Source organism: Oncorhynchus kisutch, linkage group LG8 (genome assembly GCF_002021735.2).
Source record: "Oncorhynchus kisutch isolate 150728-3 linkage group LG8, Okis_V2, whole genome shotgun sequence".
Lineage (NCBI taxonomy): Eukaryota > Metazoa > Chordata > Actinopteri > Salmoniformes > Salmonidae > Oncorhynchus > Oncorhynchus kisutch.
This window is the reverse complement of record NC_034181.2, coordinates 40,177,469-40,190,984: the sequence shown is the minus strand read 5'-3', so window position 1 is coordinate 40,190,984 and position 13,516 is coordinate 40,177,469. Positions and strand designations below refer to the sequence as shown.

Sequence of the window (13,516 nt, the reverse complement as noted above, 5' to 3'; positions counted from 1 at the left end):
TTGAGCAGACACATACACATTTGTGGCCTGCTGGAGGTCATTTTTCAGGGCTCTGGCAGTGCTCCTCCTGCTCCTCCTTGCACAAAGGCGGAGGTAGCGGTCCTGCTGCTGGGTTGTTGCCCTCCTACGGCCTCCTCCACGTCTCCTGATGTACTGGCCTGTCTCCTGGTAGCGCCTCCATGCTCTGGACACTACGCTGACAGACACAGCAAACCTTCTTGCCACAGCTCGCATTGATGTGGCATCCTGGATGAGCTACACTACCTGAGCCACTTGTGTGGGTTGTAGACTCCGTCTCATGCTACCACTAGAGTGAAAGCACCGCCAGCATTCAAAAGTGACCAAAACATCAGCCAGGAAGCATAGGAACTGAGAAGTGGTCTGTGGTTACCACCTGCAGAACCACTCCTTTATTGGGGGTGTCTTGCTAATTGCCTATAATTTCCACCTGTTGTCTATTCCATTTGCACAACAGCATGTGAAATTTATTGTCAATCAGTGTTGCTTCCTAAGTGGACAGTTTGATTTCACAGAAGTGTGATTGACTTGGAGTTACATTGTGTTGTTTAAGTGTTCCCCTTATTTTTTTTTGCAGTGTATATATATATATATATATATATATATATATATATATATATATATATATATATATATATAAACTTTATAAATAAAAAGGAAATACACACACACACACTACATGACCAAAGGTATGTGGACACTTACAGTTGGAGGAGTAGACCCGTAGAACCTGCAAGCAGGGCAGCAGCAGCTTGTGGTTCTGCAGGTTCTGTTTGAGCAGGTTCACAGTGACGTTCAGAGCTCCGTTCAGACGGGCTTTCACACCAAACTTCCTGTCTGGAGAAATAGAGACAGAGGGAGTGTGCATGCGAGAATTTGTCTGTTTGTGGTAGGGATTATGGTTTACGTTAGAAGTTTGAATGACTATGTTAGGGCTCTTGTTACAGTGGTAGAGTACCCATACAGTATATATATATATATATATAGTACCTTTTGGTCCAACCTTGGCCAGGAGTGAGTGGAGCTGCAGCATGAGCTCCTCGCTGGGGGGAGACTCTTTACTGCCACTGAGGACCAGCTGCAGCAGGATGCCTGTGCCCCCCTTGGACACAAACACACCAACCCTGCGCCCCCCACCTGGGACACACACACACCTATCATTAACACAGCTTCCACAAATGTACAAATAACCAGCTCAGTTTCCACAAGTCAATCAATCGCCACAGTTTTACACTGGCAGCCCAATTCTGATATTTTATTCCACTAATTTGTCTTCTGACCAATCACATTCGATCTTTTCACATCAGATCTTTTTCAGAGCTGATCCGATTGGTCGAAAAATATCAGAATTGGGCAGCCTGTTTAAACACAGCCTAACAAAGCACCACTTCAGTCACACCATCTACCCAATCAAAGCACTGTTTCCACCCAAAACAATCTGACACTCATCAAATCAGAGAGCAAGACACTGTCAAACAGGAAACTGTTAGTTCCCATTATGCAGTTAAAGAGCGGTTACCACTTACCCACAGTTAACAGCTCATTCAGAATGTACAGAATGTTCAGGATAGTTTGCAGATCCTGTGTGTTCTATCAAAAACAGAGAGCATGCTGGGTATTACCAACACAAAATAACATGTGAGCAATGACAAACACATTCGTACATGTGTGCACATAGACAGACTAGGGCTGTTAAACTACCGGTAACATTGGTAATTTTGGTCATTATAATAATAATAATATATGCCATTTAACATGTGATTTTATCCAAAGCGACATACAGTCATAAGTGCATACATTTTACATACGGGTGGTCCCAGGAATCGAATCTACAATCCTGGCATTGCAAGCGCAATGCTCTACCAACTGAGCTACAGAGGACCACAGGTAATCTATGGTAACTTTGGTAATTTATACTTTATATGATTACATTTTTTTAAAAGTTATTAAAGTATATTTTCTTTATATATGTGTCCATATTGTCCATGAGTTTCTAGTGAACAGACCATATAGTTTTAGAGAAAATAACATTGTTAATGAAAAAAAAAAAGCATCTAATCAACAATGGCATTATTTCTTATTAACGCTGCAAATCTTCCATCTATTTTATTTTTTGATAACTGCCCCCAGTTTGGTGGCAAAGCAATTACAACAGTGTTTCCTCAACTCGGTCCTGGGGAGCCCAAGGAGTGCACCTTTAGTTTTTTGCCCTAACACTACACAGCTGATTCAAATTATCAAAGCTTGAATATTAGTTGATAATTTGAATCGGCTGTGAGGCAAAAACTAAGATGTGTTTTTGGGAAACCCTCTAACAACAAAGACATATAAAATAAATAAAAGGGTGTAAAAATAGAAATAATATTTCATGCCGAAACCATCATTATAAACACTAAATTGATGGGTTATATTTAGGATTATGCTTTAGAGCTTTGTCATTTGTCATATTTGTTATTGTATATATATTTTACATGTGATAGGGCCACACAGAGGGCCAGAGAATTACAGACACATGACAATGTGAAGTACCCAAAAAGGCCACTATATGTCATGTGATAAATTCCATAAAATCCTCAAAGGTTACCATAATTCTGGTATACTGGTAAACTTTGAAAGTTACCAGTAATTTTCCCTCTTTTGCAACCCTAAGAAAAAACAAAACAGCCATTCATGCACATAGATTTTAAGGCAGGAAAAACTGAAATCTGTTTGACCACATTTCTACCAGCATGTCACCTGTGCAACTAGAGGGGGGAAAAAAATCCAGATCACCTTTACTCCACACACAGAGATGCATACAAAGCTCTCCCTCGCCATCCATTAGGAAAATCTGACCATAACTTCATCTTCCGGATTTCTGCTTATAAGCAGAAAATCAAAACAGGAAGTATCAGTGACACGCTCATTTCAGAAGTGGTCCTATGAAGCGCATGCTAAGCTACAGGACTGTTTTGCCAACACGACTGGAAAACGTTCCGGGATTCATCCGACGGCATTGAGGAGTTTACTACATCAGTCATCGGCTTCATTAATAAGTGCATGCATCGACGACGTCCCCACAGTGACCGTACGTACATATCCCAACCAGAACCAATGGAGTACAGCTGTGGACACCAACCGGTCAATCGCGATCGACTGGTTGATCTCCAAGGCATTCCTAGTTGTTCACCAAACATTTCTGTAAAAAAAATAAAAAAACGAGAAAGCCTTGCGTTCCAAATGTTATTTGATTTGCGCTGTTGGTGGTAGGTGCACTTGATTCAGCAGCCCTAGCGCCGGGAAGGCAAAGTGTTCCCATTTTGAAGGTAGAACTCTGGCTACCTGACAGGCCCAGAGAGCAAATCAAGTACACTTATAGGCCTACCGCTGGCCAATCAGATTGCTCAGATCAATGTGTCTGCACTGTTTCCTCACGCCATAGTCTGTGAAAAGAAGCCTCAAACACAAGAGTTGATAATATAAGATTGCAAAAAAAATGTAAAAACGATGACTAGAGAGAGACTCAACGAATCAGCAAAAAGCTGCTGTTTTTATGAGTAAGGTCATGTTTAAGTTGTTATTCAGCACTGTCAACACTTTTTTATAAGCCATGCGTGTTATCCCTCCACTCACGGTACAACCAGCCTCACCGACGCTCCCTCCCTCCCCTCAGACTGAACATCAGATGCAGGCTACCAGTCCAGTAAAAAATTAAAATAAATGCTCACTCAGCTGTTCCTCACAAGTAATACAACAAATTCTATATTACCAGTGTGGTCATATACCTAAAATGTAGAAATTTTATTTCAAAATGGTCTGAGAAGAACAACATTGGCAGGGCAATTCAAGTATATGCAGCAATATGCAGTAATAATGTATTGGGCTTACAACCTACTGCACAAACCTCATTGCTACAAAAGTGTTTTTAATTGGTTCATGTTGCATAGGCTTACGTTTTTGTAAGCCCTGTTTAAGCCCTCGGTCTGCTCTTTGACTCAGAAAGTGATCTTGACTCAGAAAAGGTTGGTGACCACTGGATTACAGGCAACATCTGCATTGAGCTAAAGGCTAGAGCTTTCAAGGAGCGGGACACTAACCCGGACGCTGATAAGAAATCCCCCTACGCCCTCAGACGAACAATCAAACAGGAACTAGCGTCAATACAGGGCTAAGATCGAATGCTACTACACCGGCTCTGAAGCTCGTCGGATTTGGCAGGGCTTGCAAACTATCACAGATTACAAAGGGGAAACCCAGCCACGAGCTGCCCAGTGACACGAGCCTACCAGACAAGCTAAATGCCTTCTATGCTCGCTTCGAGGCAAGCGATTGATCTGTCATCAAATGATTTATAAGTACATGGGGAGAATAACTAGATGGCGAGATATAAAAGCCATTGCCGAAACCAAGTGTGTGCCATGTAGACTGCATCTCAGTGAGGACTATTATTTCCAATACTTTTAGGACACCATGACGTTGATAGTCCTTGTTATAAGTGAGCTGTACCCTTTTCACACTACTGAGCCGAGCAGAGCCGAGCGTACCGTACTGTTCCAGCCCGGTTACACATCCACCACAGTTGCTGGAACCCTGCTAAAAATATCAGAGCCAGCTCAGTTTGGTTTGGGTCGGCACGATAGTGAGAAATGGCTACTCAGCGATATTCCTTTTCATTAATGTGTTGGTCTCCTTATGCCCTCTGCTTATGATGTTGAGGTATTGTACAGTAGCAGAATGTGGCGTTATAAAATAAAAAAATAAACATTTAAAAACAGGCAGCCCAATTCTGATGTTTTGCCTAATTATTGGCAAAAGAGCTAATCTGATTGGTCAAAAGACCAACAGTTCAGAATTAGGCTGCCTGTGCAAACGCAACCCAAGCGACATGTGTGCTCGATTTCTGGGACTATATTAAACACCATAGTGGAACGGGATGTGAACTCACCTCTAAGGTTGCCAGGATGACCTCCATGCCACTGGAGCCCTTGGACATGATCTCCTTCCGTGTCTTCTCTGAAACACAGAGGGACCTAAGTTACATTACGTTTCCCTTCGTTGTGTTAGTGTTAATAGGCTACTATAGTAATGACTAGCCTAGTTATATTGTTGTCATTTTTACCATGCCATTTCTTAACCAAATAGCAGAATTCCTGATTTTAAAGTGAAAGTGAGTACTGTATAAGCAAATATAAATAGCATGTACAGTACATTAAACATTTCCATTTACAGAAATTGTGAAATCCATTTGCTGCTGCTGTAGAAGAGTGAAACATACTCTTCTACCCTGCTCTGCTCTGCCCCTCTCTCAGTCTGACCCCAACCCCCATTACTACCCCTCGTTTCTCTCCTTTTAGTGTTTTCCTCAGGGGCGTAATTTACAGGAGGGACAGGGCGGATATATTTCACCATTATTAGAAAGAAGCTAAATGTTCCTACCGTATAATACATTGAAGTCAAAAATACACCACTGCCTGCCACAGGTTCTCTCTGAAACAGTCTTTACCACATGGATGGAGACAAAAACCCCGCAAACTTCACGCGACAGCACCTCAACAATTAGTAAAAACACCAAGGGGACTTGCCCATCACAGAAAATTACCACATCAATCTGTCGCTCTTACACACGCGCACACAAAGAGGACTAAAAACCAACATAGAGCAAACTCAAACACCAACTCGACGAGGTCCGGAGCCGGCTGTTTTTTTGTTTTACCTTGTCGTTAATTGCACCCACCTGGTGTCCCTAGGTCTAAATCGGTTCCTGATGAGAGGGGAACAACAAAAACATGCAGCGGAACTCGCTGAGAGGGCCAGAGTTGAGTTTGAGGGCCCTAGTAGAAACTAACAGAAATAACAAAGTCCAGGAAAGCAAACAAAATATAACTCAAGTCAGCAGAACCCAGGGCAGCTCGTATCCCATGAAATAGAGACATATTGCTGGTGTGGATGCTAGCCACACCACCCAGGCCAGTAGAGGTTTGATGAAGTGTTTGATTGAGCAGACCTAATGAACACCGGGATGAATGGGAATATGGAAATGGAATGTGTTTAACATTTATAGGCTCATAAATAAAACACACTTTGCAAAATCAGGTTTCGGCACTGGAGCAGCTAGCGAGTTCAAACGCACAAGCACAACTCGACTCTCAGTGGCTGTGCGAAAAGTGAACTCTAAAAACATTTCTATCACACCGGACTTTTTAAAGCTCCTAGAAAACAAAACAATGGCTCACCGTTGACCCTCAAAACCAAAACAACATAAGTTTGGTCCATTTCCATGTAAAAGGACCCATGGAGCACCAACATGTGAAGTTCATAGGAGCCTGTCAAATTTGGTGTCAAATGAAAGCTAAGAGTCTATATGTTTGAGAAATTAAGGAATATATACATTTTTTCAACCATTTTTCATCCTAAAATTTGGAATAAGCAACTGCTTTGATTTCTGGTCAAGCAGACGGAAAAGGGGCTCTTAGAAAACCTCTACCAGAAAAGGTATTCAAAACACAATCAAGCTGAAGTTAAGATCCTTGCTAACTAATATCAACATTTACATTGAATGTTGCAGAAGTCATAGGCCTTCTGTAAGTTTAAAAAGTATTGTCTTGCCATTCTGTTACAAAAACACTTAAATTGAAGATATTTTCAAATTTCTCTCATTCATGAGGGAGGATAATGAAAGTTCACAGAAGTAACAAGGTAGACCTACCAATAATGTAATTGTTTTTACTGATAACAATTTAGTTTATGATTTAAGTCTTTTAAAATGTGTCATTCCGTAACAGAATGTAAAAATAAAAAAAAATCGGTAACAGAATGACTGCAACTGAATTGCTACAATGGGACAGAGTAGTCTCAAACCACAGTTGGGTCACCTGCTACTGTCCTCCCTTCCACTGGCATACTGCGATGTTCAAAATCTGAACTCATGAGTGGCCGCAGTTGCTCGCGGGCCTGTGTTTAAGGGCAACAACTACCCAGTATTATGGTAGCCGTGTTGTGTTACCTACACAAGCACTACCCAATACAAGGGTTTTTATTGGTTAATGAGGTATTATTCTAAAGCAAAATAGAATACAGTGGGCTTTACACTATTTATTTACTTTTAAGGTGAACCGTAAACACTGTCTTCAGAAACCAGTTCAACTTTTGGCAACTTTATTTTATTTGTAGAGTAGCGGTTTAAGTTTTGCCAGTACGAGATATACAGAGTCCAGAGAAACCTTTGTTCCTTTAGACAGTAACTTCACAAACTGCTCAAAGTAGCTAGCTACCTGTAGTAGATCTGCACTACAGTTGCTGCATGGCACTGCAGTACAGTAGTACTCGTCCTCCAGTATGTAAATGAGTGTCAGCTTGACAATACTTTTTTTTAAAGAAACTCAGAAGTGACCCCACTTCCCAATTTCAGAACACTATCTTTACTATCCTAGGTGGGTATTTAAGTTCTGGTCAAATCACCCCCCCAAAAAATATACTTTTTGGCTATTCAACACCCTAACATTGTCACTTTCTATACTTTGCCGAAATTACACAAGAATGTTACAAAACCTCCTGGGCGCCCTATTGTAGCGGGCATTGATGGAGTAACGGCCCCTTTATCGACTTTCGTTGACTCTTATTAGATCACTCGCAGAACAGCGCCCGTCCTTTGTAAAAGACAGCAGCAGTATGGTCTCTAATATTGAATCTCTTGATCCTCTCCCTGAGAATACTTTGTTAGTTACTTTTGATGTTGAGTCGTTATACACAAATGTTCCTCACGAGGGCGGTGTTGAAGCCATGGACCATTTTCTTCTGCAACGTGACCCTAACATGCTGACCATACATGTTATTCAATCATTGCACCCACACTGCTCGCGAGCGTCTGCATGGCCAGGCGCTAAAATAGTTGGTTCTATTTGGTTCTAAATTGGTTTTATTTGTGAAGCTCGACGGACTGCAAGTCCTGCCTCTCCCATCTGCTTATTGGTTTTTAGGAACATAATACCCACGTGAGTGATTGAAAGATGAACAGAGGTTCCCCCTCCAGTCCAGTCGGTTGTGCTAATGCACCTTAAAGTTGGTTGCCAACTGCTATATAACATCCAAAGAAGAAGAAGCCTGAAGGAGGAGAGATTAATAGAAACAAACTCGGTTGACCATTTTATCTGTGGATTAATTGTTGGAGTAGAGGACCTTGTGCATTTCAGGTAAAATAACAACCCAATGTATATATCCCAGGACAAATTAGCTAGCAACAGCAATAAATGCCATAAATGTTTCATGCTTTTCGACCTGTCCTCAAATTAATATAGTTGGTTCAGAGTTTCAACCTGCGTGTTCTGAGCGCGTCTGGTGTGGGGAGACAAAAATCAACAGTCAAGGACAGTCTCGCAAAAATAAGCATTCTTGCGTTCTTACTACCCGCTATTCAAAGTGCTCGGAACAAATTAAGGGAATCGTTCACATCCTAAGATCCGATGACAGTAATGTGTTTTCGGAAGCTCCTTTGGTCGTATTCTCGCGGGGCAGAAAATTCAGAGATCAATTCGCAAACTCTGATTTACCACCCCAAAATACCCCCGCACAACGTCTATTTTACGCCTCTACTGGATGGAAACTACAAGTGAAATGGATATGCTCAATGCAATGGCACTTACAAATGTAGATCCTTCAAACACTCCCATACAGGGAAACATACAGGGAAACAAATCCCAATCAAAGGTGTTATCACACGCTCCACTAAGGCAGTTATTAATTTAATAAATAAAAAAATTGTGGGTAAAACAAAGCATGAATTAAAAGTACGAATCTCTGAGCATCGTAGCACAAATATGTGCAAAAACTCGACATAACCAGTTGAGGCCCACTTTTTGGAAGCAAACCACTATTTAGTCCCTACGTTATATCGGCATCGAACATGTCACCCTCCCTGGATCTTTAATTTAAAGACTCTAGCTCCCTTCGGTCTTCTATTTAGATCTGTAAATTAGCCAATGATATCAAGGAACACCCGGCCATGATTACGGACACCTGTGTGCGTCCTTTGAAACTATATAAACTAGTGACCTGCAGTGTTTGTCATTATACCCGGATGAAGACAGCTTGTCTGTGAAAACGCTGGTTATTAGGTTATTCAATTATTGCATCTGAGCTCCTAGAGTGCGGCTCTATTTTCTTTTTCAAGGATCCCCCCATACAGCCTGGAGTACACTGATGCTAATCGCCCCCAAGCCCAACCACCAGACCAGGACACAGCTCATAGCACCTCCCCCTGCACTCTTAAGGCACTGTGACGTGTGACCAATCCTAGAAGGTTACTACACTACCCAGCCTCCCCTCGCACTCCACCTACTCCGCATTCAAGCAGCCCAGACATACAGATGGACGGGGCAGACCAGGCTGCGTTCCAGCCAGGTGCCCGCCTATACAGACAGCAAGCATGAGGCCCAGGCGCGGAGAGAAAGACAGAGGAGGCAGTTGCCCTGTTTGCTCCGTGCGTCTGATACTGCAGCAGTCATTATTCTCTTCCTCCCTCTCTCCTATTGGGGACTGTATATGAGGACTGTGTGGACGTCTCCCAAGTGGGGCTGGCTGTGACAGGGTGTGGCCGGAGGCCGAGCCCGATTAGAGCTGTAGTGTGCTGTGAGTGCAGGGTTTAGGAGTACCATAGAGTTGATATCCCTGCAAGAGGGACGTTCCACCGAGAGAGAGGGAGGGAGAGAGAGAGCGAGAGAGAGCTCACATTTCAGCCTGCATCACTGCTTTGAGACAGCATTTCCTCTCTGGAAGACTGGATTTCCATAATAAAAACATGCTGTGTTTGTGGGTGAAAACCTTTTTTAGCAACAACCAAATGTATAATGTGATGATTTTAAACTGGTGTAAAGCTAAAAGTCAAGATTTGCTAACAGGCTATGAGCTTAGAACGAAGAACGATCTAGCCAAGTTAGTTACTTACCTAGCTCAGATCAGCAATCTGAAGCTTGGCGTGACAAACCAATATGTTTGTGTCTGAATGCTGATCTTGACGTGTTCTTCAATCAATGTTGATGTCCAGTTCACTTGTTTCCATTTTCAAACTCTCTGTGGACTTTGCTCTAGCGCAGCAAACCTAGCACCATGGGTCCACCACTGACCCTTGTCATCACAACAGATGCGTATGCGAGTGTCTACAACAGAAGTGTGTCATGCGAGTCTCTCTGACATTTGAATATCTAACTATGCCAGTTATCTCAATAGCATAAAATAAATAAAAAAATGTGTCTGAACACACAGTATCACGTTGCTGACTAATGAACTTAGTGACAGCCCAGCTAGCACATTTGGTTTCTTAGAAGTTGTGGGAACGTACGTTTTCGGTTTCCCATTGGTTCTGGAAACGAAGCCACACGTGTCCTGACCGTTAAAACGGAACGTTTTTGAAATTTTCCGCATTGACTGACCTTCATGTCTTAAAGTAATGATTGACTGTCATTTCTCTTTGCTTATTTGAGCTGTTCTTGACATAATATGGACTTGGCATTTCATCTCTCATGCTCCCTCGTTTCTGCAGCAGACACAGTGAGCAATATGTTTGGAACATCGAATCGCAATAAAAACGCAGTATAGAATCGCAATACACAGAATTGTAAATCAGTAGTGTAACATATCGAAGTAAAAATACTTTGAAGTTCTACTTAAAAAAGGAAAGACTCATCCATTTTGAATGTTATTTTGTGGATCTCTGAGCGATGTTCTATCGATTCCCGGGGGTCATTTCATGTGCATCTGAGCTAGTGCCGTTCTAGCAGGCAGAAACGGTATGATGCAAAAGTCATCATATCAGCTGTATTTCTGCCTGCTTTAAAAGTGAATAGTTCAGATACACATGAAAATGCCAACAATCAATAGAACATCAGTCAGAGATGCATAAAAAAACAATACAACGTTCAAAATGGGTGAATCTTTCCTTTAGGTAGTTTTGGGGTATCTGTACTTACTATTTATATTTTTGACTACTTTTACTCCGCTACATGTCTAAAGAAAATATGTACCATTTACTCCCATACATTTCCCCTGACACCCAAAAGTACTTGTTACATTTTGAATGCTCAGGCAGGACAGCATTATGGTCCAATTCACGCACCATCAACAGAACACGTTGTCATCCCTACTGCCTCTGGTCTGGCAGACTCACTAAACACAAATACTGTGTTTGTAAAATATGTCTGAGTGTTGGAGTGTGCCCATGGCTGTCCGTAAATTAAAAGAACAAGAAAATCGTGCCGTCATGTCTGCAGGACGCTAAGGACACAGTACTCTTAAGATGCTGCTTGAGCTGGATTGGACACGTTCAAGGAAGAACACAGACCCCATTCCAAGAGAAGAGCTGTCCACTGGTCTCCAGAAGGAAGGCCCAAAATAACATGGCAGAAACCCATAGGGACGGAGCTCTAACAACATTAGCCTTAGAGTTGGGGTACATAACAGAGGAGAAGATGGCCAAGACAGCCTTCGCTGCTGCCATATGCGCCAGCTGGCATAACAGGGGTGAGCGAGTGAATCATGTGTGCATAAGACTGAAAGTAATGACAGTTAGACTACTGCAATGCTCTACTTTCCGGCTACCCGGATAAAGCACTAAATAAACTTCAGTTAGTGCTAAATACGGCTGCTAGAATCCTGACTAGAACCAACACATTTGATCATATTATTCCAGTGCTAGCCTCCCTACACTGGCTTCCTGTCAAAGCAAGGGCTGATTTCAAGGTTTTACTGCTAACCTACAAAGCATTACATGGGCTTGCTCCTACCTATCTCTCTGATTTGGTCCTGCCGTACATACCTACACGTACGCTACGGTCACAAGACGCAGGCCTCCAAATTGTCCCTAGAATTTCTAAGCAAGCAGCTGGAGGCAGGGCTTTCTCCTATAGAGCTCCATTTTTATGGAACGGTCTGCCTACCCATGTCAGAGACGCAAACTCGGTCTCAACCTTTAAGTCTTTACTGAAGACTCATCTCTTCAGTGGGTCATATGAATGAGTGTAGTCTGGCCCAGGAGTGGGAAGGTGAACGGAAAGGCTCTGGAGCAACGAACCGCCCTTGCTGTCTCTGCCTGGCCGGTTCCCCTCTTTCCACTGGGATTCTCTGCCTCTAACCCTATTACAGGGTCTGAGTCACTGGCTTACTGGGGCTCTCTCATACCGTCCCTGGGAGGGGTGCGTCACCTGAGTGGGTTGAGTCACTGATGTGGTCATCCTGTCTGGGTTGGCGCCCCCCCCTTGGGTTGTGCCGTGGCGGAGATCTTTGTGGGCTATACTCAGCCTTGTCTCAGGATGGTAAGTTGGTGGTTGAAGATATCCCTATAGTGGTGTGGGGGCTGTGCTTTGGCAAAGTGGGTGGGGTTATATCCTTCCTGTTTGGCCCTGTCCGGGGATGTCCTCGGATGGGGCCACAGTGTCTCCTGACCCCTCCTGTCTCAGCCTCCAGTATTTATGCTGCAGTAGTTTATGTGTCGGGGGGCTAGGGTCAGTTTGTTATATCTGGAGTACTTCTCCTGTCCTATTCGGTGTCCTGTGTGAATTTAAGTGTGCTCTCTCTAATTCTCTCTTTCTTTCTCTCTCTCGGAGGACCTGAGCCCTAGGACCATGCCTCAGGACTACCTGACATGATGACTCCTTGCTGTCGCCAGTCCACCTGGCCGTGCTGCTGCTCCAGTATCAACTGTTCTGCCTTATTATTATTCGACCATGCTGGTCATTTATGAACATTTGAACATCTTGGCCATGTTCTGTTATAATCTCCACCCGGCACAGCCAGAAGAGGACTGGCCACCCCACATAGCCTGGTTCTTCCTAGGTTTTGGCCATTCTAGGGAGTTTTTCCACCGTGCTTCTACACCTGCATTGCTTGCTGTTTGGGGTTTTAGGCTGGGTTTCTGTACAGCACTTTGAGATATCAGCTGATGTATGAAGGGCTATATAAATTAATTTGATTTGATAATACTGTAGTGGGTGTGAGGTGATGTGCAGCCAGGAGAAGAATACAAATAATGTTGAAGTGTTGTTACAGGCAGTTGTTGGAGCTTGGCGGTACAGGTGAGGTAAAGGTTTGGTGCAGGTGAAATATTAATGCAGCCACAAAGAAGGCAATGCTATATGAGGGTAGAGATCAGGGTTCTCCACAGGATTTTTAAACAAGATGGTGCTGCTGAGTACAGCGGGAAGGGTGGAGGCCATATCCTACAATCTAGAGCAAAATAAATACCCTATTAGGGTGTGATGCCTGGCCTTAAATGAGTGGCGCAGCCAGTCCACAAGGTGGCGCAGCTCCACTCTTACATTCTTTGTGGAGAAGCCTGGAGATGTTGAGCAGAGACACAAGTGCCTCAACAAAGACATGCGTAAGATGTCTGTGATACAGATGTGATAGGGTGCAGCTATGATAAGACTGTATTGCCAGCAATTATTCAGTGTAACACGGAACCCAAACCGGCTGCGTGCGCGCGCCATCGTGCATAAATTAGTTTTGTCCCCCTACACCAAAAGCGATCACG

General features: G+C 43.2%; 1 protein-coding gene across 5 annotated transcripts in view; it reads right to left on the bottom strand.

The window, feature by feature from the left end:
* Positions 1–13,516, bottom strand: part of LOC109895675 (cytosolic carboxypeptidase 1) — a 40,122-nt gene that overhangs the window by 20,669 nt on the left and 5,937 nt on the right. For 4 of the 5 annotated variants that reach the window (XM_031830348.1, XM_031830346.1, XM_031830347.1 and 1 more), the window contains exons 4-7: positions 4,943–5,010; positions 1,545–1,608; positions 1,009–1,155; positions 724–855 (exon numbers count right to left, since the gene is read on the bottom strand). In XM_031830348.1, coding sequence (XP_031686208.1) covers positions 724–855; positions 1,009–1,155; positions 1,545–1,608; positions 4,943–5,010 — 411 coding nt within the window. Of the gene's footprint in view, positions 1–723; positions 856–1,008; positions 1,156–1,544; positions 1,609–4,942; positions 5,011–5,433; positions 5,637–13,516 lie in introns of those variants that run through there. The other variant, XM_031830350.1, reaches the window with a different exon arrangement.